This window comes from Pogonomyrmex barbatus, unplaced genomic scaffold (assembly GCF_055798465.1).
Source record: "Pogonomyrmex barbatus isolate J1 unplaced genomic scaffold, ASM5579846v1 scaffold17, whole genome shotgun sequence".
Classification (NCBI taxonomy): Eukaryota; Metazoa; Arthropoda; class Insecta; order Hymenoptera; family Formicidae; genus Pogonomyrmex; species Pogonomyrmex barbatus.
The window spans coordinates 6333526-6356029 of record NW_028297113.1 but is presented as its reverse complement, the minus strand read 5'-3'; the positions used below and the strand labels follow the sequence as shown (position 1 = coordinate 6356029).

Sequence of the window (22504 nt, the reverse complement as noted above, 5' to 3'; positions counted from 1 at the left end):
GCCCAGAAAGCGGCGAGGGAGATAGAGGAGAAGGAGAGGCAGAGGAGAGAGAGAGAGAGAGAGAAATTTCGAGAAATAATTGTCTAGAATCGTTGAAATAATGTTCCTGCGCATCGACGACAGGTTGCTACGCTTCGGGGTACTGTTTCTTTTGTGGATAGGCTCGAGTTGTCAACAAGAGGAGGACATACCTCACAATGAGTAAGTGCTCGTCCCTTTGCGTCGTAGCGATTAAGTGACGGAAGCATGAAAAATATCACCGTATAGGCCTGTGCACCGTCGGACATCGATGACGCATGAGGAGCCTGAAAGAAGTTGGCTGAAAGGGCGAAAGGGAGGGAAAGAGGGAATCACGGGTGAGAAGGGTGGTGGTGCGAGCGATCGGACGGATGGGGTGCATAAAGCTCGACGAGCAAAACTCGATAGGGAGCAGAAGGAGCGCGAGGGCGAGGGCGAGGAGGTGGACGAGGGCGAGAACGAGCATGCGGTAGTAGGGTGGGGAAATAAAGGAGCGCGCGCGAGAGAGAGTGGGGAGGGGTGAGAAAGAGAGAGAGAGAGAGAGAGAGAGAGAGAGAGAGAGAGAGAGAGAGAGAGAGAGAGAGAGGAAGAGAGGGAGAGACGTCGTCAAGGGTGTGAGCGCGACGAGAAGAAGGGCGAATATGCGGGGTTAGGGATGAAAGCGGGATGGCGACGAAAAAAAATGAAGGAGAGTGCGAATAAAAGGATATAAACGGAAAAGTCCAAGAAAAAGATATATCAGATTTTTGAAAAAAGAGAAGAGAAAGAGGGGGAAAGGATAAAGCGAGAGAGAGAGAGAGAGGGAAAGGGAGAGAGAGAGAGAGACGAAATTATGTGGGAGGAAAAGAAACGGAAGTGGAAGAATAGACGGAAATAAGGAAGCGCGTGACACTAATCGGTTATTGACCATGTACGAGTAAACGGAAACGAGAGAGAAGATGGAAAGAATTCGAATCTGGAAAGATTCGATATGAAATTTTAGGATAGTTTTTTAACAGTTCCATTTTTGGGATGCAAAAAAGTTGTTTGACATTTATTAGTAACAATTTTTTTTTAATTCGTAACAAATTATGTCACTTGTTGAGATATATAATTTTAGTTACAAATATAGTTTCTCTCTTTCTCTCTCTCTCTCTCTCTCTCTCTCTCTCTCTCTTTCTAATTTTTGATGTTAAATTCTAAATCAAATTCCATGCAAAATTGTCTCGAGAATTTCTTTATACATTGTTACTTTATTAAATGAAAACATAAATAAAACATTTTATTATACATTTACAACTTGATTATTTTATTATAATAATAATAATGATATATAGACAAATGTAAAACAATAATATTTGACTTGTCCGTATTAATATCTTAACAAATATCTTACAAATATCTTAATAATCGCTAGACATGTTTATTTAAAATAATGTCGTTAATTATTACAGAGTAAAAAACTGGGCCTTAAAATTTGGCGTGGATCTATGGGAGTTTGGTAAACAAGTAACTAAAATGAGCGAGATACAGAGAGTAAGAAAATATACCTAATATATATAATATACGTATATATATATATATATATATATATATATATATATATATATATATAACATAAATATAATTATAACTATAGAGTAATTATAGAGTAACATACATATTTATTTTATTAAGCAAACTTTTAATAAAAATATCCTAGTAGTTGTGCCACATTTTAAGTATTCGCAGTAAAGCGAGCGATCTTTAAAAATCTCTTTTCAAATTATTTTTTTTAACGCATTTTGTAATTTCGCCCGTTTATGCACCGATTTTTATTGCTTCACGCTTAGAAATATCACGAAGTGGAGGCCAACGTCATAAAAAGGGATGGTCTCGTCCTCGTTCGGGAAATGGCCTCGGAGGTGAAGAACATGATGGACTTTAAAATGAACGCCGTGATGGTATGCTAACAAATATTCTCTTACTTTTTCTTTAATCTCAATTTTATGTTATTTATGTTAAATAATGAAAGAAATGCGCTTGTCACATAATGCAAGGGTCAGTGAGGTAATGTTATTTATATTTCCTTGTCGATCATTTTCTGAGGCTAGTTTAATAAGCTATAAATAAATTTTTCCTTCGAATCGTTGATACAGATGGAAAATATAATGTTGGTGAATTTACATCGATAAACGATGAATTTCTGCAAATCTATCATAAATCGCGAAAGCCGAATCACAAATCACGAATTGCGCATAACCTGGCGGTAGCTTTATGATTTCGCAACTGCGCCCTCTCCCTTAATATAAACCGTCTCCCTTCCGTCCTGCGTCGTCAGGACAACTTACCCGTCTTAATGCATCTGAAACCGTTCGATTGAAACAATCTAAACCGCGAAATCTTTCCTTTACATAGTAGAGAGGAGAAATTATTTTAAAAGCGACCGAAAAATTTTAAAATAAAAGAAGTCGCATAAAAACTCTTGCTCTTATTTATTTACGCGGTCTAAAATTAACGTTGAATAGCATTGATTATTATTATTATTTACACATCAAATGTGAATGAACTCCAAAATAAATACTAAATGAAATGGTACAGTAATTATTTTTAAGTTTTTAAGTTTGCTTGATTAATTGAGAAAGCTAATAATTTACGATAAAAACTTTCTATTTCTAATTTTATGTTTCTTCTCATGATGCAAGAAACTCTTGAAACGTGAAAACGTGAGCACGGTATTTCGAGATGTGTACACGGTTATATCATCAAAAATATCTATTGATAGGTGAGATCCGTGTGCACATCTCGAAATACCGTGCTTATTTTTACGTTTCAAGAGCTTCTTGCATCATGAGAAGAAATAAAATTACTCTACCTCTCTCTCCAGCTCTCGAATTTCTGACACACGTTACAGATTCGTTTGAAGCTTAGCGCTAAATGGAAATGTGTAAATTGTAAAATATAACGTAATCCGTTATGTTCGCAGAGATTAGTGGAGAGCGCCGAGCAAGCCGCGGTATCGACGCCGAGGGAAGGAAACGTGTCGCCCAAGTATTACGCCTCGCATCGGCTTAATGCCTTCGTCAGTGATGAAAAGGGTGGTCCGCAGGAGGTGTTCCTCGCTGCGAATCGCCACTTTGATCATTTAGCAGTGAACGTTAGCTTGTCCGCCGTGCTCCTGCCAAATGGAGTCAAAGACGATGGTGAGCGCGACGAATTAGCTGCGACAGAATTTAATAAGATATCAAGTCGACGAAATATCAAGTCGATAAATGCGCGTTGCACGTTGGTTTGAATGAGAAAAAGTCATTATCGTATTCTGAAAAGTAATCTGACGTTCATCGCAAATCTACCCCCTTTATTTGCAGAGCGTGACGTTGCCTCGGGTATTCAATGGAGCGAGTATTTGGACCTCTTGTTTGTTAATAATTACGAGAGCGACCCGACGCTGTCGTGGCAATATTACGGAGCGACAACAGGATTCTTACGTCGATTCCCAGGTATTTACTTAATGTGTAATGTGTACATTGCACATTAGTTTGCACATTTATATTTTTGTAAACATGCAGAATTACTCATTATTCCATAAAGCAAAACTATTGAAAAACCAATATTTTACAAATATGTCATGTTTTAAGTTAAAATATGCCAGAATAAAATATGAAATATACTTCATTTTTTAGACTTTGATTTTAGTTGCATTTAATGTTTTCATATGTAGAATGCCGAAACAACTAAAGGAATTTTAAATTATATAAAAAGGAGTTGTATGTTAAAAGCCATTTAAATAATATCCTTAATATCACTTAATATTCAATGTCTAACGAAAATACACACATACTTCTTATTTTTTTTCTAAAGTTATGAGATTCTTATTTCAAACATTTTTTTTTTATAAAATGAGAAAAAAATTAAAATACGTATCTTATAAGAAATATGTTTTTAATGCGTTTAATAAATAGCTGAAAAAAAAATAAGGCAATCGCGATCGTACTTTTTTTTACTAAATATTGCGCAAAAGTTGCGAGTCACCCCACACTTGTATTTTACAGCGATATCGTGGCCGCCGATGGAGAGTACGTTCGGATCATCCAAGTCCTCCTCGCATCATCGGGCCGTTCGCGACGTGTACGATTTCAGAATGTCAAATTGGTTCGTTGGGGCGGCAAATAGTCCGAAGGATTTAGCGATATTGATCGATAGCGCGACGTACACGTCCGATCGGAACCGACGATTAACGATAGCCGCCACTAAGGTCGTCCTGGACACCCTGGGGCCGGACGATTACGTGAACGTATATCGCTATGGCGAGAACGCCGAGGAAATCGTGCAGTGCTTCAAGGACAGCCTGGTGCAGGCATCGCCAGAGAACATTCACGAGATGAAGGTGGCTCTAAGCACTGTGAAACATGAGGACTCCGCGACCAACATCTCAGCCGCGCTCAGCACCGCCTTCGAGATCCTTCACAAATATAATCGTACCGGCCAGGGGAGCCAGTGCAACCAGGCCATTATGTTGATCACCTCCGACACCGACGGCCCACCCACGGAAGTGATAAAACGTTACAATTGGCCGCATATGCCCGTTCGAATCTTCACCTATCTTATCGGTGGTGACAAGAGTCCCGATCTCCGGAACACGGCCTGCACCAATAAGGGTAACGTTATTCGTCGAGAATTTATATAGATACATAAAATATACAATAAGTAATCTAAAAATCTTCTGATGATTCTACATGAAAAAGAATAAGTCGAAAATATATAATTAAACTTTTGCACGAGATTATTTTTTTAAAACAAATAATTAAAAAAAAAAATTGGATATTAATCATATATGTTTTTTTTAGAATGGCTTTTAAAAATCATGTATCGTGTATCGATGGATTTGTTTTATTTTGTTGATAATCCAAATTTTTTAAAACAGTTTTACTAAAAATGAAACATTGTATTAATTAATTAACAAGTTTATTAGTTATTCAATTCGAAAACATAATAGAGTGTAGATATGAACTTTTTTAATTTTAAAATTACTTTTTTCAAAAACAAAATTTTTAAAAATCTTATTTTACATTTTTTTCTCATTCTTTTCATGTAGAATTTATTTTTTTTTGTTTTAAGAGAGTTTTAAAAATAATTAAATAAAAGCCATTAAAAATGTATGAAGAATTATGAGAGGAAATTGATAATCGATTAGAAAATATGAAATATTTAAGAAACGAAACTTTTTCCATTTTTATGTTAACGATGTTGATCTCTTAGGCTTTTATGCGAGAATAACGAACGCGGACGAGATCCATAATAAAGTTTTCGAGTACGTGAAGGTTTTAGCACGGCCTATGGTACTCTATCAGCATGATCATCCTCTTCACTGGAGTCCCGCTTACGTAGGCGGAAAAGTAAGCAATTTAATTCACATTATAAATAATTATTATATTATATTTTGCAAAAAATTCTTATAAATATCAATTGCATTCTGTTGTCACATTTCGTTATACATAATATTTTGTAACATTTCTACATTAATAACAATTGACCTTCAGAGTAGTAGATTCGGCAGAGAAAATCGGGGCCAGCTGATGACCTCCGTGACAGCTCCGATTTTAGATCGCCGAAATTATACGGTAATTATATATTTTAAAAACAAAATAAAAAAACCGTGTGACGCGCTTTAATATTACACGAGCGTCACTTTAATATAAAATATGTGTGTGTGTGTGTGAAGTAATATACAAATAAATTGTACTTCACCGTGTGTTATCATTCTAAGGTGAAAACGGCCAATTTATTGGGTATTGTCGGTACTGATGTACCTGTCGAGGAGATTCAGAAACTCGTGCCGCCTTACAAGGTATTAATATTTTCTTCGTCATTTTTCAGCCTGATTGTACCAATAATTTGATTTAAAAAATATTTAACCCTTTCTGAAAAAAAAATAGTTTCTTAGATGTTTTTATGGAATTCCATTTTGAATATAGAGCTTAGAGAATATAGCTTTAAAAAATTAAATTATATGATTTATTTCTGGAAAAATATGAACTTAGAGAAAGAGAATATATACTCAACTTATCATAAAATTAGTGCAACCAGTTCGTATTTATATATTTTTCTCGTTGACTATTAATATCATAATAACGCATATTAATAATGATTTTTTTCACATTACAGTTAGGAGTTAATGGATATTCGTTTATTGTTGACAATAATGGCAGAGTTCTGTATCATCCTGACCTGCGGCTTCTCGTGAGCATCGTGATAATCGTGCTAAAATAATTTTTTTTATTGTTATATGTTATTCTTTTCTTTTATAGCATACATGTATAAATTTTTAAAATAATTATCAATTTCAAAAAATTATTAGACTTATAGAACAAAATTTGTCAATTTCTTCCTCTTCTTATTTTCTTTTTTATATTTGTCTTTTTTTATTTTTCTTTTCTTTGTATGGAGAGAAATATAAAACGATACTAATATTACATAAATGTTTCATGCAGCCTGGAAACACAGAAGTAAGTACGAACCAGATATGTTTATATACATATAAGTACAAAGTATCTAATAAAATAGGGATCAAATTTATATAGTGTATTATGAAGTAAAAGTAAATGAAAAGATTACGAAAAATCCTCTTCTTGAAAATGCTTTATTAAAAAGTTATAAGAAATCGAAAGCAGAATTAAAATGTTTTATAACTTTTTTTTTTCAGTATGAAGAAACGTTGAAACCTTCGTATATAAGTGTAGATCTATCGGAAGTTGAACTCGCAGAATATGATGGGCCTTCGGCTCTCCCGAACAATTCGCTCCTGCTTGATGTAAGGGTATTTCTGCTTTTCTCTATCATTTTTACAACATGTATTGTATATAACATCGATAGTATTTTTTTTTCCAGCTGAGACGCGATATGATCGATCAAAAGGAAGGCGAAACGGACTTTACAATCAAAATACATTATGACGATATGGTAAGAAGTTATTATAAACAAGAGCAGTTACACGGCATAAAGATGATATTTCCGTATTATGCAATATTTATTTATTTGCAGAAAAGAGTTACGATTAGGCGGCACAATTATTTTTACAAGCCAATCGAGGGTACTCCGTTTTCCTTAGGCTTGGCTCTTCCAGAAGGTTACGGGATGTTTGAAGTACGGGCCGAGCAGGAAATCAAACTCACTATCGTAAATGGTAAAAGTTTTCTTTATAATCGCGCGTTGTTATAAAATTAATGAAGAAACGAGCGCGTCCACGGTAATGCTGGATTTACATGTTGCATTGCAGTAACGGAGTATTTCAAGGGAAGCAACTGGAAAGTGCATCCCGATTGGGTTTATTGCGAATATAATTCGGCTTCCGATAAAATATTTTCCTCCCCGGAAGAACGCGTCGTGCACTTCCTGTCACGAACGCGCAGGCCGGGATGGAAATGGATGTCCTTGAGACCAAGGAGTCCAAGCTCGCATCACAAGCAGGCGAGCAAGCCGGATAAAGATTCTTATTATTGTAAGTGCTCGTCGCATTAATAATTTAATAGTATCTATATAATAAATCCAAGATTTGATAAAATAATTCACAAGACAAGTGTTGCGTTAAAGTAAAGTAGGTAATAACACTGATTTCACTGATTGTCACGTTTCAGGTGACAAGAAATTAGTGCAGTCACTGGCCCTGGATGCTCTAGTGACGAACGGATTCGATAAAAGGGAAGCGCAAAGGATGCACAAAGAGGAGAACGAAAAGTAAGTTCCCGGTTAGCAGTAAGCAAAAGTGCACGTCTTGTCTTTCACTCTCACCCATTTCACACACTTATCTGCAAATTGAGATCGAGCACAGCAATGCACAAGCACGCGGTTTTACCATCACGCACCGCATAATGCCGGTCACTTTTGCAAATTATTCAACTGCCACTTTGCCTTGAGTATAGCCCGTGATGCGTCTTGGTTTTTGCACAATTGTTTTTTCATAAGGTCTAGCGAATAACAAAAGTGACAAAGTATTCTTTATAGACGGATAAAGTTTCTGACGGTCGCCGAGTATTATTCGGAACTCTGTATCAAGCCTGTGATGTGTGATATGAAAGAAAAAGAAAAAGAAAAAAAAAACGAAATGAAACTCTCTGTATATATATGTATATATATATATATATATACACGTGCAATGTATAGGATATTAAAGGCGACGGAAATTGCTCGCACTCGTTATTTGACGTATACGTATAAAGCGTACAAAGAGAAATTACAGTGCGACAAAAATTATCACTATTTCTATAATATGCCAAGTGTACTATGAGCAACCGTCCAACATTTCATTTCACAATATTATCTTTTATTGCATATTTTTATTACATTTTATTATTGTGTGTCTCCACCGCTAGCCCTATTGCCATACTGATGGCTCTACTGCACAGGTAATTCATTATGCACAATTATTTGTCTAACACGTTAACACGTTTGTCGGTAATGCACGGTAATATTCACATTGTGATTATGATCGTATTTAAGATGTGTTCATTACCTTTGGATAAAGACGTTGGAAAAAAATCGCGATTATGTTTTTATTTGTAATTGCGTAAATATAACGATATATACTTTCGCGTATATGCGTTCAGTTGTATGTACAATTATCTCTCTCTCTTTCTTTCTCTCTCTCTCTCTCTCTCTCTCTCTCTCTTTCTCTCTCTGTTTGTGTGTCTGTTTACAGATTACAAAATTGATGGTACAATTAGAAAGATAGTGATTCCTTATGAAAAAATATAAAAAATAATATATGTTAAGAAAAAGCAGGAGAATCGTATTTGAAGAATCGTATCGCAAAAACGAAATACAAATTATGGTTTGAAGCTCTTTACAAGAAATTTTTATAAAATTTTTATTTAATAGATAAAATTATATAAACTTTAATATCTTCTATCGTCGACTATAGTCAATATACGAGCTAAAGTGAATGCTTGGCAGCCGTCGACTATAGCCGCAGGATTTTCGGAAAGATTTTTGCCGTGTGAAAAATAGGTGAGTCGAAAGGAAATAGGAATGCATTTAATTTTATTCAATGTGTTCCTATATTGATTCTTTTTGGCCCGTCTATTTTTACACGATTAGTCCGAAGCGAAAAGGAAAATAAAATAAAGAGATCGTCCCTGAATGTAAAATTATACAAATTAATTTATCGTCGTAAAGTTTAATGTAATGTTAAAAATGTTTCTTCCAATTATTTTTTCCACTATAAGATCAATAGCTTATAAAAACGAGAACGGGAGCGAGCGAGATAGAGCAATATTTTATGAAGTCGGCTATAAGTTTGGCTACCGGCAACAAATGAGGCTCGAAATTCGCTTGCTTTGAAAAATAAGAGGATGTCTTGCGATTTTATAATCGAGGCAAAAAATGATCTTATAATCGAGAAGCATCGTTAATATACATATTTCTAGATATTTAAGAAAACGTAAATATATATACATTTAACGTAATTATATATACATTTCAAATTTTCACTAAGGAATCACTTTTTTTATTTTACCATCATCAAATTTGATATAATTACGATTGATTAAACGCGCCAATATTTAACGCAAGTTAGAATCCGTATCGTTGCATATTTCCATAAATATACATACATGCCTTCGATCGAAATGAAAATTATAAAAATGTACATGAATGTATAGAAATCGGCCGATATCATTGCGTAGGAACTTCGACTATCGAATCGGCATTTTCGTAATTCAATTTAATTTCTCGTATCTTTTTCGTTTTATTAATCGACAAAGGAGAAGCTGCGACCTGTTGATCGGAAATCGCTCCACGTGCCACGATTAAAATAATTAGTTTGATTTGCAATTCTGCTGCTGAATATGCAAACATATTGCGTACCGGTGGCGTATTCCCGCCGTTGTCCCGCCGAGAACACGGTTTACATGGTGCGTTTTGCAATTACAGTCAAGGCAAGGGTAGATTCGGCGTCACCAGGAGCTTCATCGCGACCAGAAGCGGACTCCTGCGATGGCACGAGCATCAGCAGAATGACGGAACCACCGAGGAACCGTGAGCCCATTTTTAACGATAAGAATCTCGCTAAATATTACTAAGTACCGCGCATACGTGAAACGGGATTCGCGAATTTTAGATTCGAAAATTTTGAAAAAAAAAAAAAAAAAAGAAAAAAAAAACATAAGATACTATGCGACTCAATGCCGAATCTTAGCAAAAGTTAATTAAGTGTAGATCGACATTATAACGATTTGTAACGCAGACAATTCGCTGAAAGACATGCGAGGGCCATGGATTCGTCGTGGTACAAACGCGCGGTGGATCAACACTCTATAGAACCGGAAAGCTTCGTCTTCAGCGTGCCATTCGACGCAGGTAAATACATACATTTTTAATGCACATTTACAATATCTTTCTGAGGAAGGTGCAATTGCGAAATGATTTGAAACTACCTGTGTGTTACCTATGCATATTTATTAATTTTATTTCCATGTTATATTTAATTCCAAACGCACGTAAAAAAATCTTTACTAATGAGAATTATACAATAATTAAATTACTGACAATATATCAGCAATTTTTGGCGCAGTATCGTATTGTATTGAATCACTTACGTTAAATCCAAAGTATTTAATAAAATCATTGGTTATAGGTGAAATATTAGGAATTATTGAATTAATTAACACATTGAAATAATTACTCAGAACGATATAGTTAAATCTCTAAGCGCACTACACTAAGCGCAAGTAATTCAAAATTATTTAAAATAATTACTAATCCGTTAATAAAATTAATCTCTCTGAAGAAGTGTCTTTGATTAATGCTACATTAATTATTCGTTAAATTATTAGCCGATACAGCCGATCCACTCGTTACCGCCACCCATGCAATTTTCATCGGAAAAGGTCACAAAGCTCCAGCGGCGGTGGTGGGTTTGCAATTTCAACACTCATCCTTGGCGACTCATTTCGTGAACATTACTTCGACGGTAAGCAAGCGCATATTTTTTTATGTATGTACATACACGATTATTACTATGCAATATGACGAGTAAAAAACTTCTTTCTTCTTTTAGTGTACCGGTATGACAGGATGTAAAAAAAATTGCGCTTCGGAAGAGCTTGACTGTTATATCCTAGATAACAATGGATTTATTATCATAAGCGAGCGTCACGAGCATACCGGAAAGTTCTTCGGCGAGATAGACGGAACCATAATGGATTCCTTGGTACAGGATAGAATATACAGGTATAAAGTGACTAGTAGATATAAAATATAAAAGGCTTTCTGTGACTTAATTTTTTATGATTTATATTATTAATTATTACATAATTGATATTAAATTCATTTATATCGATTTTATTTAAGATATAATCAATGTAACAATTAATGCAAATATTACTCGGATGATTCTTTAATTTAAAAACTATGCTAATTACATATTTCTTCACTTCTCTAAAGAAATACGGAGAATTGCTACAAAGCACTATATTTAAATGATCTTTCAGGAAAGTGACTGTTATCGATTATCAAGGAACTTGCAGTCCCCAAGAATCTCATCAGTCATCAGCGCCGCGAAGTCTATCTGATTCCATCATAAAGACAGCGGCGGCATTCGGCAACTTTCTTTGGACGTTAACTTTGAGTCTCAATATTCAAGACTTGTGGCGAACGACATTGGCGTTCGCTAACGACGTGATGGACGGTAATATTTAAAAAATCGTCGTTTATTCGCAAAATTTATAATATTCGAAGAATAAAATAAAACACAAAAAATATATCAACATATGAAAAGAGCTTTTGTGCAGCTAAACTCCGATACTTTTAAAAATGTAAAACTGTTTTCAGAAATTATTTTCGATAATGCGCCAACAATTGATGACGATCTAGTGCGCTTATTAGATTAAAAGGAATGCATTTTTTACCATTTCCAGACGATCTGGTATTCACCGATGACGAAGAGACCCGTGATTTCGACTCGCTAACGCCTGCTGATTCGACGGAGGAGGTGACATCGGATGAGAACAACATGTACGTAAGATTTCCAGTAATCGCACCGGCGACACCAGCCTCGCCACCGACCACTCGAGCCACTTCTGCTCATTATCCAAGAAAATTGCGCGCCTGCGAGAAAAAGACGGATTTGTATATCCTGCAACCTGAACGGCTCAACACCAGCGGCCAGAGCAATCCTTTAAAAGGGAAACTCACCAATTGCCATGTAACCGGATGCGAAAGGTAACGTGCAATTTTATAGATTAATTAATTCCTTAGCGAAAATAAAAATTCAAACATAAGTCTTAAACAAAAATAAATAAAAAAATATGTAAATTAAATTATATTGATAGGTACATGTTATATATTATTTCTAAAAATATTCCATAAATTTTAACTTATGAAATTTGTATAATGTTATTAAGTTTTTTCATAATTTGTTAAACGTTTGTATTAATTTATAATTTACATCCCTTTCCGAAAAATAAGACAAAGGATATAAAAAAAATATACATTTCTTCCTCTCTCTTTTTATTTTTATTCTTTTTTTGCCTCGGTGCAGACCGTTCAGCGTCCAAAAGATCCGTCACACCAATCTAATATTGCTGGTGGTCGACACTCTGTGCCCATGTGGTAGTAAACAGTTGAGTATCGAGCCCATCGAGGCATTGACCGAACCTGGGGCATGTACGGCGAGGAGGGAACGTCTCTATCGACGAAGACCACCGAAATGCATAAACTACCATCCCGAAGAGATGGAGATCAAATTTTGCGGTAGCGCCGGCCGTCTCTTCAACTTCTCATCGTTGAGTCTTACATTTTTCTTATTCATCATTACAGTGCGACTTGCGTGACTTTGTCGGGATTAATTAATCGCGCGTGTACAAAGCGCGCAGGATATGCACACGTACACACGCACACACATACACACGTACACATACACGTGTTCACAAATTACCTTTTTAAAATGGATTTAGCGTTGTCGTTTCGATGGAACAGTTATAAAGAAGAAGAGATAAGGAGAAGAGAAAAGCAGTGTACTAGGTTCGCGGATTATCACTACTTGACAAAGGTGGTGAATATATATATATATATATACATACATATAAATATATATATATATATATATATATATATATATATATATATATATCTATGTTACAATATCCAGTTATAAATTCTGTTACGCGAGAAAGTTATCCTAAATATTTATGTGTGCGATCTCGTCGCATGTACGTCGAAATTTATCCTCGATGCCGGATTAAAGCAATAAGTAATATGACGATCATGAGAGAGAACGAGAGTAGAGAGTTGAGTAATAGTTTGTTGATATATCGAGAAAAATAATTTTGTTGTCACTGTTGCGGTCGTCGTTGTATATTTTTTCCGAAAGTCAATCATGAAATTTGCTAGTACAATCATTTCATATTACAATAAGATTTATTTCATTATCTTAACAAAATTATTTTTAAAACCTCTTGAAAATATTAATTTTATTTGTTGAAAATAATTTTGCGTATCGACTTACAAATTATATTGATATAATTACATTAATATGTTTCTGCAATCAGATTTTTTATTAAGCAAAGCCTTTTTATTTTATGAACAAAACCAGTTTTGTTATAATATCAAATTATATTGATTACAGCAGCAGTATCTTTCATATTAAGTGTGCAACGACGGTTTCACTTACGACAATAAGATTCTTTTTAGTCTCGTATAGCAATCGTAATGCGAAACGATCAATAAACGATCGAGTTATTGATCAGCTCGCGCGATCCAATCTTAGACAACCTCAGATAGGATGGAGAAATCTTATTTTCTTAAATCGCTTTTTCCCCATTGCTACTGAAATCGGTCAAAGTTCTTTCGTTACACTCTCTAAGAATCTATTACGGAACTACTGACTTCAATTGAGAATGAATCTTCTTCATATTACAATTCTATCTTCTATTTTTATTATGGATCTTTTTTGAAATCGATCTATCTGATGCGCCACGAGACAATAGACAATGTTCTCCAATTTGCATTATAATAACTATTTTTTTCTAAGTTCTACAAAATTAATGATTTACAACTTAGAAAATTGAATATATAGCAGAATAGATTTGTCGATAATTCGATTTTTTTATTAAGATATAAATGCAAAAAGTTATATTATTTTAGATTTGACTAATTTAACAATTGTTTTTAAACATTTTTTTTATTAAATCTGCTACAAATATTAAGTTTGAAAAGTACAGCTTCATTGAATTAAAAGTCCATTCTTCTTCATTCAACCAAAATAGTTTTGTAATAGGTTCTCTGAATATTTTCCACTTTTCTTTTGCTCTTTCCGCTGTACACTTGTTATAGACATATTATTTCCAATAATTCGCGAATATTATTTTTCTAATCTTGATTCGATCTTGGTGTCGACTATGCCGGAAATATTTCCTCTTCAGTGTGTCTGTGGAATTGTTACATTTAAGTTCTCTCTAATGCTCCGAGCATCCAAGCAAATATGCAAGAGAATGATGTCCTTTATCAGGCTTCTAAATTTCGTCCGCTTCGCTTTATATCATTTCGCAACGGCGGGTATTCACGATCCGAATAACAATTCGAGTTCGCGTATACCGTAACTTAAATCAAACAGTTTACGATCAAATAGAGATAACGACTTGACAAGGAAAGGATTTGGAAGCGTGACAAAGTTGGCAACATTAGGCACCACTGTGACATTTTTATTCTGATATTTGCGGAGGAGTGTGACATACATCTTCGATACCGCGAGAGAGCCTGCATCGCCTCTAGAATCGCTTCTTCCTTGAAAATCACTTTGGAATTGCCAGTGGTCTTGCCATTGATCGCCGTCAAAGATTTCATTCGGACAAAGAAAATCCTTTTGGAGAACAGAAAACGGAAAGTATTCACGCGAGTTGAAATTTTGATGAGGCACGTCTCATCTGTTGGCGATTCTAGTGTTTGCGAATTACAAGCAGCCTCACTCATTCCAAGCGAGATCGTTTCTCCTGTAGACGAGATTCACTCAAAAATGTCTTCCTCTCCCTTCATATCCTGTCGTATTCAAGTTGAATGTTTTTATCGTCCCTATAAATACGAAATAGATATATGATATACCAAGGACGGTATTCACTGCCATTTCTTGGACAAGAAACAAGAATTTCTTATTTCTAAACACGCAGATATTGCATATATTGTATAAGTAAGAAATTCCTGTTTATTGAACGAACACAATTTCGCAAGAATGTCAATTTTTATGCGTTTTACATACTATACATCGTAATATACATAAAAACAAGATGTATTCCTTTATGAGGGAATGAAATTCACAAATAGTATACTTTTCAATATAGCTTCATTTCTTATTATTATTTCTGAGAATTTCTGAGAATTTTAAAGATTTAATTTTTTTCAAAAGAATATTTTATTCTTCTTTACATTAAAGACCATTTAAAAATATGTGTCGCTTATTTTGTTCAATATTAGAACATATCTCTAATGTATTACAACATATCATTGAAATCAGAAGACATTTGAAAGAAAAAGAAACGACCAGTGAACACCGTCCTGAAATATCATTAAAATGTACTACGTGAATAGCGCTAGAGAGACTGTGTCGAATGTCACAAATAATCAAAATGGTAGAGCAATAAATGAGCGATTGAGGGGAATATACATGAGATGATGACATCGGAAAGTTTCCACGACGCGAAGATTGATGGCTAATTTCGTCCACCGCGACAGTAGTGGAAATGCCTAAGAAAAAGAGCCATAATACTAGAGCCATCGATACTATTATCGTCTAACACCACAAAAGAGAGACTAGAATTTTTTTATTATTATTATATTCCATTATACATAGTTCAGCTATTATACAGTTCTAACACGCTGACACTTACGAACGGTTTCGCTCTCGCCAAGCGAGAAATCGTTCGATCCGGCTCGAATCTGTCAAATAAATATCGGCTTAATAACGTAGAAACATTCTGATATATCACTACACAACATATCGATCTCATTAATTCGATTCTCCTAACGTTTAAATCAATTTGTAATTTGTGTGTACATATCAATCAATTGTGTATACATATCACCGATCAATTAGGACCAGTCTATTATTCTTCATCGGTCTACCAAGCAATCTCTCTGCTGAATTTGTTCCTGCAAAAAGATACAAAATTTGAGTGAAAAGTAAAGCTGTAGAATATCGTGCGAATATCTTCCTTGCATCCGTAATCCTGAGAGGAAAATCCTGAGTGAAAGCTAATCGTCGCACGGGATTTCACGGGATCGAATATTTATAATCGTGCAATTTATAAACGTGAAAAAAAAAACAGAAAAAAAAAAAACAAATACCGAATCTTCGAGACAAACGTTGCGAGAACGATTCTGGCGTGAGATTCTCGGTTCTGAGAGAGTGAAAAAAGAGCTCTCGAGCGACCGACGCGCCGTAAAGAAATTTTCCATCCGTGTCACAAACGCACACATACGAAGAATTTTACGTTGCTCCAGAAAAAAAAGAGCGTATCGTACGATAGGAAACGCTGATGAAACGCGTGTCGATCGTCTGTCTCGTAAAGTAAGAGGCGTGAGCTTGAATTAGTCTGACTTTCCACGATCTCTTAATAAGAGTTAAGAGAGTTACGCGCCCGTTGCTTCTTTCAAAGATAATAACGTCGCGTCATCTCATGCATGTGTGATGAGGAGGGAAGATAAGTGGGATACCGTTTACCTTGTAAATTTACCTTGCATTCCGAATTATGTATAGGGTATCGGATCCTGTCCTTGTGGGGAAAAAAATCGCATAGCTGTCGATTTAAAATCAACCGAGTTTCTACTCGGAAAAATAGAAAGCGCGACGCTTGGAGCAACGAAATAATCAGTTAAGCAAAAGTAAAAGGAAACGGGAAGAAACGTGGAGAAAAACTGATTACTTATAACGTTCGCCGTTTCTCATTTAAACGTGAAACAATAAGTAAGGTAATAATGTTTTTCATTAGCGAGGATAAGATAAGACGAGGAGGAACGTGTATAGTTCGATACGCTCGTGTATTCGCGGCGCGACGCGACAAAAGGAACAATAACGAGAGAGAGAGAGAGAGAGAAATGACTCCTGATTCCGACTACGACGATTAATTCTGCTATTTTATTACCGTTTTTCGTAAGCTTAGTGTTCTACAAAACGACTCAAGATTACGATAATTCGTGTAACAAGGCGATCCCCCAGTGGCTGCCACCAGTAGTCTTTGTAATAAAAGCGAGCATCTCGCATGACGCGCTTCTGGTCGCAACTGGTCGAATACGCTGTATTCTCGCCTCTTTTTTTTATTGTTTTTATATAAATTACGAGACGAGAAAAGGATTCCCGGCGACGGGAATTTTCGCCGGGTAAAATCGGTTGAAAACCGATTAACAATTTCTTCAAATCAAAATATAATATCCGGCCCAAATGACCTTAATGATCTCTGGAGGGAAATTGGAGGAAACCTCGGAAACCTCGAGGCTCCGAAAGCCTCAGTAAGCGAAATATTAGCCGTACGCATCGGCGGTTCGCCGATTCAGATTCAGAAGCGGAATATCGCGAATGTGATTCGCGTTAAATTTGTTTATTCCGCCAGCACAACCTGTCGATGTAATCTGTAAACGGTGCCAGCTGCCAGCAGGAAACCGAGGAGAATCTGCAAGTAGGAATGTAAAAATTGATTTTCGGAATCGATATAGATTCTGCTTGGTTTCAATCTGCCACTTGTATTCTGCTAACAGACTCTCTCATCACATTTCCGCCGACGAAAATTTGTAGCGAACACTTTGCAAAATCTGTTTCCTCGACAGATTTGGCCGTCTGGGTACAGTACAAACTAATTCGTGGACCGGAATCGCGCACGGAATATTAAGGCATTCCTCTACATTTCCTCGTTCGCGCAAATATTTCTCTACGTAGAATAACGTAGGAGATCGATATTTTAAGTGAACGTAAAACCATTCTCGATTATTTTCAATTTAGTTACCAGGATTGACACGACGCTGTAGTAGGAAATTGCTTGTCTGACACACGGAGGATGTCCACATGTTTTTAAACTTAAATAACGTCCGCCTTTAATCTTTCACGCGGCTGCGAATTATTCCGCAATTTCGCATCGCGCTGAAGACGACGGGGGCCATTGTCACGTGTTTAACGAAAACAGTTACGTTACGACTCGAAATTTCTCTGTAAATGAAAAATTCCGTGTTGCTTAATGAATAATTTTAAAGGTTGCTACCAATGCTGCAATCTCCTCAATCCCACTCAGTTTATAACTGATTGAATACCGATTGAATTTTACGAAGATTCTACTTTAACAATTTGTTCATTATACATACACAATATCAATTATATATCGTATATACCATTTGATTTTTATTATATACATAAACATATATCGATCGTTAACAATGTGTTAACACTGTTAATAAATAATTGAATTCTTTTATTAACAAGGGAACGTAAAGTTACATTCTAGGAGAGACAATTCGAAATATCGGTCTAATGAACCAATATCGTCATCGAATATCGTACCCCGATCGGATCGCCAGAGTAATCACAACGTGCTGATTACGTGCAACGTGCAGATAACGCGGAGGGACTAGAGAAAAACTTGTTGAGCTTAGTTGGCTATTCATTCGATTTAAAATAGGAAATATTACGTTAACGTTAAAGTACATGTGTATATTACGAATAACGTCGCGAAATTTGGATTACAGTGAGATACGCTGAAATCGGACAATATACCCGTCTAGAGGATGTCTCAAAGATATCTTCAAGACATTTCTTAGAACGCGTCGCGATGTTCCCTTGGGGGAATTTTACCGGATTTATCCTACGGGGATTCGTTATTAGGAATGAAAAATTAACGACGTGTCAATGAAATCCAATCGTCGTGTGTATGGCGAGCGTTGCTGCTCGTGAATAATTCGCGATCGTGGCGTATCTGGACGTCGTAAATGGACATTCCTTGAAAGAGAGCCTCGCTGTAAAATTCTAGTAATGTTTAATCTTCGAGATGCGAAAATCCAAATACTAAATCTCCTCCCTTATCGATTCATCTCGCGCAAAATAATTTCCATCCTTTTGACACGTGAGGTTCAGCATCCGTTTAACTCCTCTTACTATAATCTGAATTCTTTTCTTTTGACGATCTTAGAATATTTAGACGATGCGTTCTATCGAAAAAAAAAAAAAAAAATGTCCATAATGTAAACAGGAAGATATCTATGGGACAACCGAGTCGCGTAAGATGAGAAATAAACGTTAACTCGAATTTAAAAAACAAAAAAAAAAGAGAAAAAAAGAAAAAATCTCTATAAACGTGTTAGATAAAAGAATCTTTCGACCAGCACTTTTAGGTGCTGCCATGTCTTCCATTATTTGTATATTAATTAATAATAAAATCGACTATAACGTATTATACATAAAAAAAAATAATACCTTCACGCCTATGCGCGCAACACACACACACACACACACACACACACACACACACACACACACACACACACACACACACACACAAAATACATACCAAAAGATAATTACGAACTTATCTAATATTGTCTATGAATAAGAAATACACTGTAATATTACGAAACAAAAAAAAAATGTGAACGCAAGAGGGAGTTGGTATTTTTCACAGGATTTTTAAGACGGAGGTCGTGTTTATCGTTTCGCATAAGTTCCGATGAAGTATATTGTACTTCGCTGTATTTCTCTGAGCGTACGTTGCCGAAATATAGTTTGTGCGAAAAAAAAAACGCACGGGAGAATCAGGAGAGATGCCAGCCCCGTTCTCGCGCGATATATATTAAATATAACGTTTAAAATATATTTGCCTTCTTTATTTGCTGAGTGAAATTCGGGACGCTCGAAGTGCTTACAGGCGAGATTTACGCGCAAATTTTGCACAAATTTGTATAATGCGCAATCCACAAAACGCACCCCGAAATCATCGCATCTTCTCTCTGTAAGCGCTCGATAAAAAAAAAAAAAAAAAAAAAAATAGCGACAGTGAAGCGATTAAAAGAACATAACAAATTCTGTTTCTTGTTTAATTTAAATTTAACAAATTTAATAGAGACCTAATTTGATTAGAAGCGAAGAAGATGACAAGTTGGGACGAATGACACTTTTCTATTGCATTCGCGCCGAAAGAATCCTAAATTAGAATCCTAAATTTATCGCGTAATTCATTTAGAGAATATGGTTAGTGCGATGATTTCGAGCGACCTGTATACCGTTTAGGCTTATACAAAGAATAGCAGTCTAATTATAATAATCCGCAATTATCTTTGCGTTTCAGTCTCTCAGAGTAAAAAGATCTCTGCTTTTGCGTATGTAAAGTATCTGTAAGAGAATAGTCGAAAGAATTGTTGCAAAATGAAGCTAGGTAATTCAGTAGCGTTGATTTCAAGAGATTTTATAAGCGACGATTTATAGTTCTTTTTCCCCACTTCGATTTTTCTCACCGTTTGTTGAACGACGTGTCATAATAGTAGGGATACTATAGGAAAAACTATAAAATAGTTTTTTTGGAATATGAAATTGTGGAACAAAGAAAATGGGATGCGCAAACTATCGCGATCCAGCGTACGCATATATCATATAGTTCTATTAACAATTTACGGATCTTCATTTTGTACAATATTTAATCTCTAGGTGAAAGAAAACGAAAGCGCGATAAAAAAAAAAAGAGTATCTATTAAAGATAATAAAATTCGTGTTATGGTTGGCGGTAAAAGTGAACACTCCGCGATATATTATATGAACATATATTGTACGTTACATCGTAACGCGCTTTAACAGTCTGAAAAGAAAAAAAAAATGAAAACTTGTCAAATAAAACCCTTTTACTTGATGTATTTATCGAAATACAATGATGTATTTACAATACGTAAATACAATGACGTCTATAATATATTGCAATAAAAAGGATTAAAACCACTCACCTAGTTGTTTTTGCATAAAAGGAGGAGAACAGGAAGTAATAAGAAATGAAGTTACACGATGGATGAAAGTAGATTGAAATATAGACTTATTTTTTACGTATAATATTATTAGAAAGATCAATTATAGACGAAAATAAAAATACTGATAAATAAAAATGATTAGAATTGTAAGAAATTAAATACAATCCACTAGAAGAAGAGAAGACATGTGTGTCGAGAAAAATAAAAATAAGAAAATTATTGAAAATAGAATCTTATCTTTATATTTATATATATATATATATATATATACACACACAAATGCAAATAGGAAGATAATCTTATATCTCGACTAAAGTACCATTTTTTAATCTTTTATATTTAAATTCTGGTTCTGGACGTCTATTGACCCAAGCTTTTGTATCTGATTTGTTTAATATGCGTTCTGAATCAACAGCAGCCTCTCGAAATTTCAATAAAGCCTTCTCGTCTTCCAGAATTTGTTTACTTTCTTTAGGTTTCTTGTGCTTTATATATTTTTTTGTTACTTCTGCACTTCTCAAAAATTTTTTCGACGTACTTAAAAGTTTTATTCCAGAATTCTTGTTCTTCTTCTGCTTCTGATTGCCGCAACAGCCAATTGTTTCACTATTTTCAAATTCTATATTTCTAAAATTGACATTTATATTTGCAACATAATAATTTATTAAAAATAGAAATCTTTATATAATCATTGTAATGTTTAAGATATGTGATGCTTACCGCTCTAAAATTTCATCTAGTTTCTTGGCAACAAAACTCTGAAATGTAGCGGTAAAACCAAAGTTTGTGAATTGATCCTCTTGCTTTGAGCTTCTTAAGGACTTCTCATCAAACTTGTTTGTCTTCACTTCTTCTAATATAAAAATTAATTAGCATACTGTAATATCTCTACAATTATTAAAGAAGCTTATATAGATACATTCATTTATTTTGTAAATATCAAAATATGATCAAAGTAAAATTAGTCTTGCTTACCAGATTGAGGAATAATTTTGTTCTTTTTCACGCTATACAGATCATTGCTTAAAAATTCTTGGTCGATCGCTTCTTTCAGACTATTTGTGGATGTTTCATCCTCTGAACTTGATGAATCAGTTTGCTCATTCACTTTTTTCATTATTAATTTCTAATAGAAATATCTGTAATCCAAAAACATGAAAAATATTAGTAATATGTTAGTAGCAGATTTAGTTAGAATATTGAGACAAATTATCCAGCAATTATATTTAATCATTAAATTTATATCCTACCAGTCAGTTATCAATGTCAGTTATCAATAAATTGCTGCAGCAAAAATCAAGCAGAAACTACAGAAGCATTTTAAATAAAAAGTGCATTAAAAAAAAGTAATGTCACATATTACTTAATTATTCTATCCACTAAAAAGTAATAAAAACTAACAAGAATACTGACTTCGTATTAAATTAGGTTGATAAACATATGGATGCAGCCATCTTTTTTGTGTTACAAACTGGCGCATGCGCACTAAAAATTTGTAACAAAAATAGCATGTTACTTTGCTATTGGACACATCCATTTCGATTGGCCGGCA

At 34.9% G+C, this 22504-nt stretch overlaps 2 protein-coding genes across 8 annotated transcripts; one reads left to right on the top strand and one right to left on the bottom strand.

Moving 5' to 3' along the window:
- The first annotated feature begins 6 nt into the window (after nt 1-6).
- On the top strand, nt 7-19475 carry stol (voltage-dependent calcium channel subunit stolid). Of its 4 annotated transcripts, none has more exons than XM_089074452.1 (24): nt 7-201; nt 1452-1533; nt 1830-1940; nt 2963-3179; nt 3345-3476; nt 4029-4634; nt 5236-5372; nt 5517-5597; nt 5744-5824; nt 6142-6216; nt 6468-6482; nt 6680-6787; nt 6865-6936; nt 7018-7159; nt 7253-7474; nt 7611-7710; nt 8346-8378; nt 9904-10008; nt 10232-10329; nt 10806-10942; nt 11030-11202; nt 11463-11659; nt 11889-12192; nt 12512-19475. In XM_089074452.1, the coding sequence occupies exons 1-24, from the start codon at nt 101-103 to the stop codon at nt 12801-12803; spliced, it is 3621 nt and encodes a 1206-aa protein (XP_088930578.1). In that variant the 5' UTR covers nt 7-100; the 3' UTR covers nt 12804-19475. The 4 variants fall into 4 exon arrangements, with proteins under 4 accessions (XP_088930578.1, XP_088930577.1, XP_088930580.1 ...); XM_089074451.1 differs by having other exon boundaries at nt 10217-10329; XM_089074454.1 differs by lacking the exon at nt 8346-8378.
- Nucleotides 19476-20994: 1519 nt separating this feature from the next.
- Nucleotides 20995-22436, bottom strand: LOC105432071 (uncharacterized). Of its 4 annotated transcripts, XM_011646679.3 has the most exons (5): nt 22366-22427; nt 22203-22259; nt 21928-22091; nt 21673-21805; nt 20995-21579 (listed from the first exon to the last, which is right to left on the bottom strand). In XM_011646679.3, the coding sequence occupies exons 3-5, from the start codon at nt 22067-22069 to the stop codon at nt 21252-21254; spliced, it is 603 nt and encodes a 200-aa protein (XP_011644981.2). In that variant the 5' UTR covers nt 22070-22091; nt 22203-22259; nt 22366-22427; the 3' UTR covers nt 20995-21251. The 4 variants fall into 4 exon arrangements, with proteins under 4 accessions (XP_011644981.2, XP_011644982.2, XP_011644983.2 ...); XM_011646680.2 differs by lacking the exon at nt 22203-22259 and having other exon boundaries at nt 22366-22436; XM_011646681.3 differs by lacking the exon at nt 22203-22259 and having other exon boundaries at nt 22354-22430.
- Between the last annotated feature and the right edge of the window lie 68 nt (nt 22437-22504).

Coding starts and splice junctions, on each gene's coding strand:
- stol (XM_089074451.1), top strand. CDS start 101: ATGTTCCTGCGCATCGACGACAGGTTGCTACGCTTCGGGGTACTGTTT. Junction 5,825..6,141: donor AACTCGTGCCGCCTTACAAG/GTATTAATATTT, acceptor TTCACATTACAG/TTAGGAGTTAATGGATATTC. Junction 11,203..11,462: donor GTACAGGATAGAATATACAG/GTATAAAGTGAC, acceptor ATGATCTTTCAG/GAAAGTGACTGTTATCGATT.
- LOC105432071 (XM_011646680.2), bottom strand. CDS start 22,069: ATGAAAAAAGTGAATGAGCAAACTGATTCATCAAGTTCAGAGGATGAA. Junction 21,806..21,927: donor CAAAATTATTCCTCAATCTG/GTAAGCAAGACT, acceptor TTTTTATATTAG/AAGAAGTGAAGACAAACAAG. Junction 21,580..21,672: donor CTAGATGAAATTTTAGAGCG/GTAAGCATCACA, acceptor TGTCAATTTTAG/AAATATAGAATTTGAAAATA.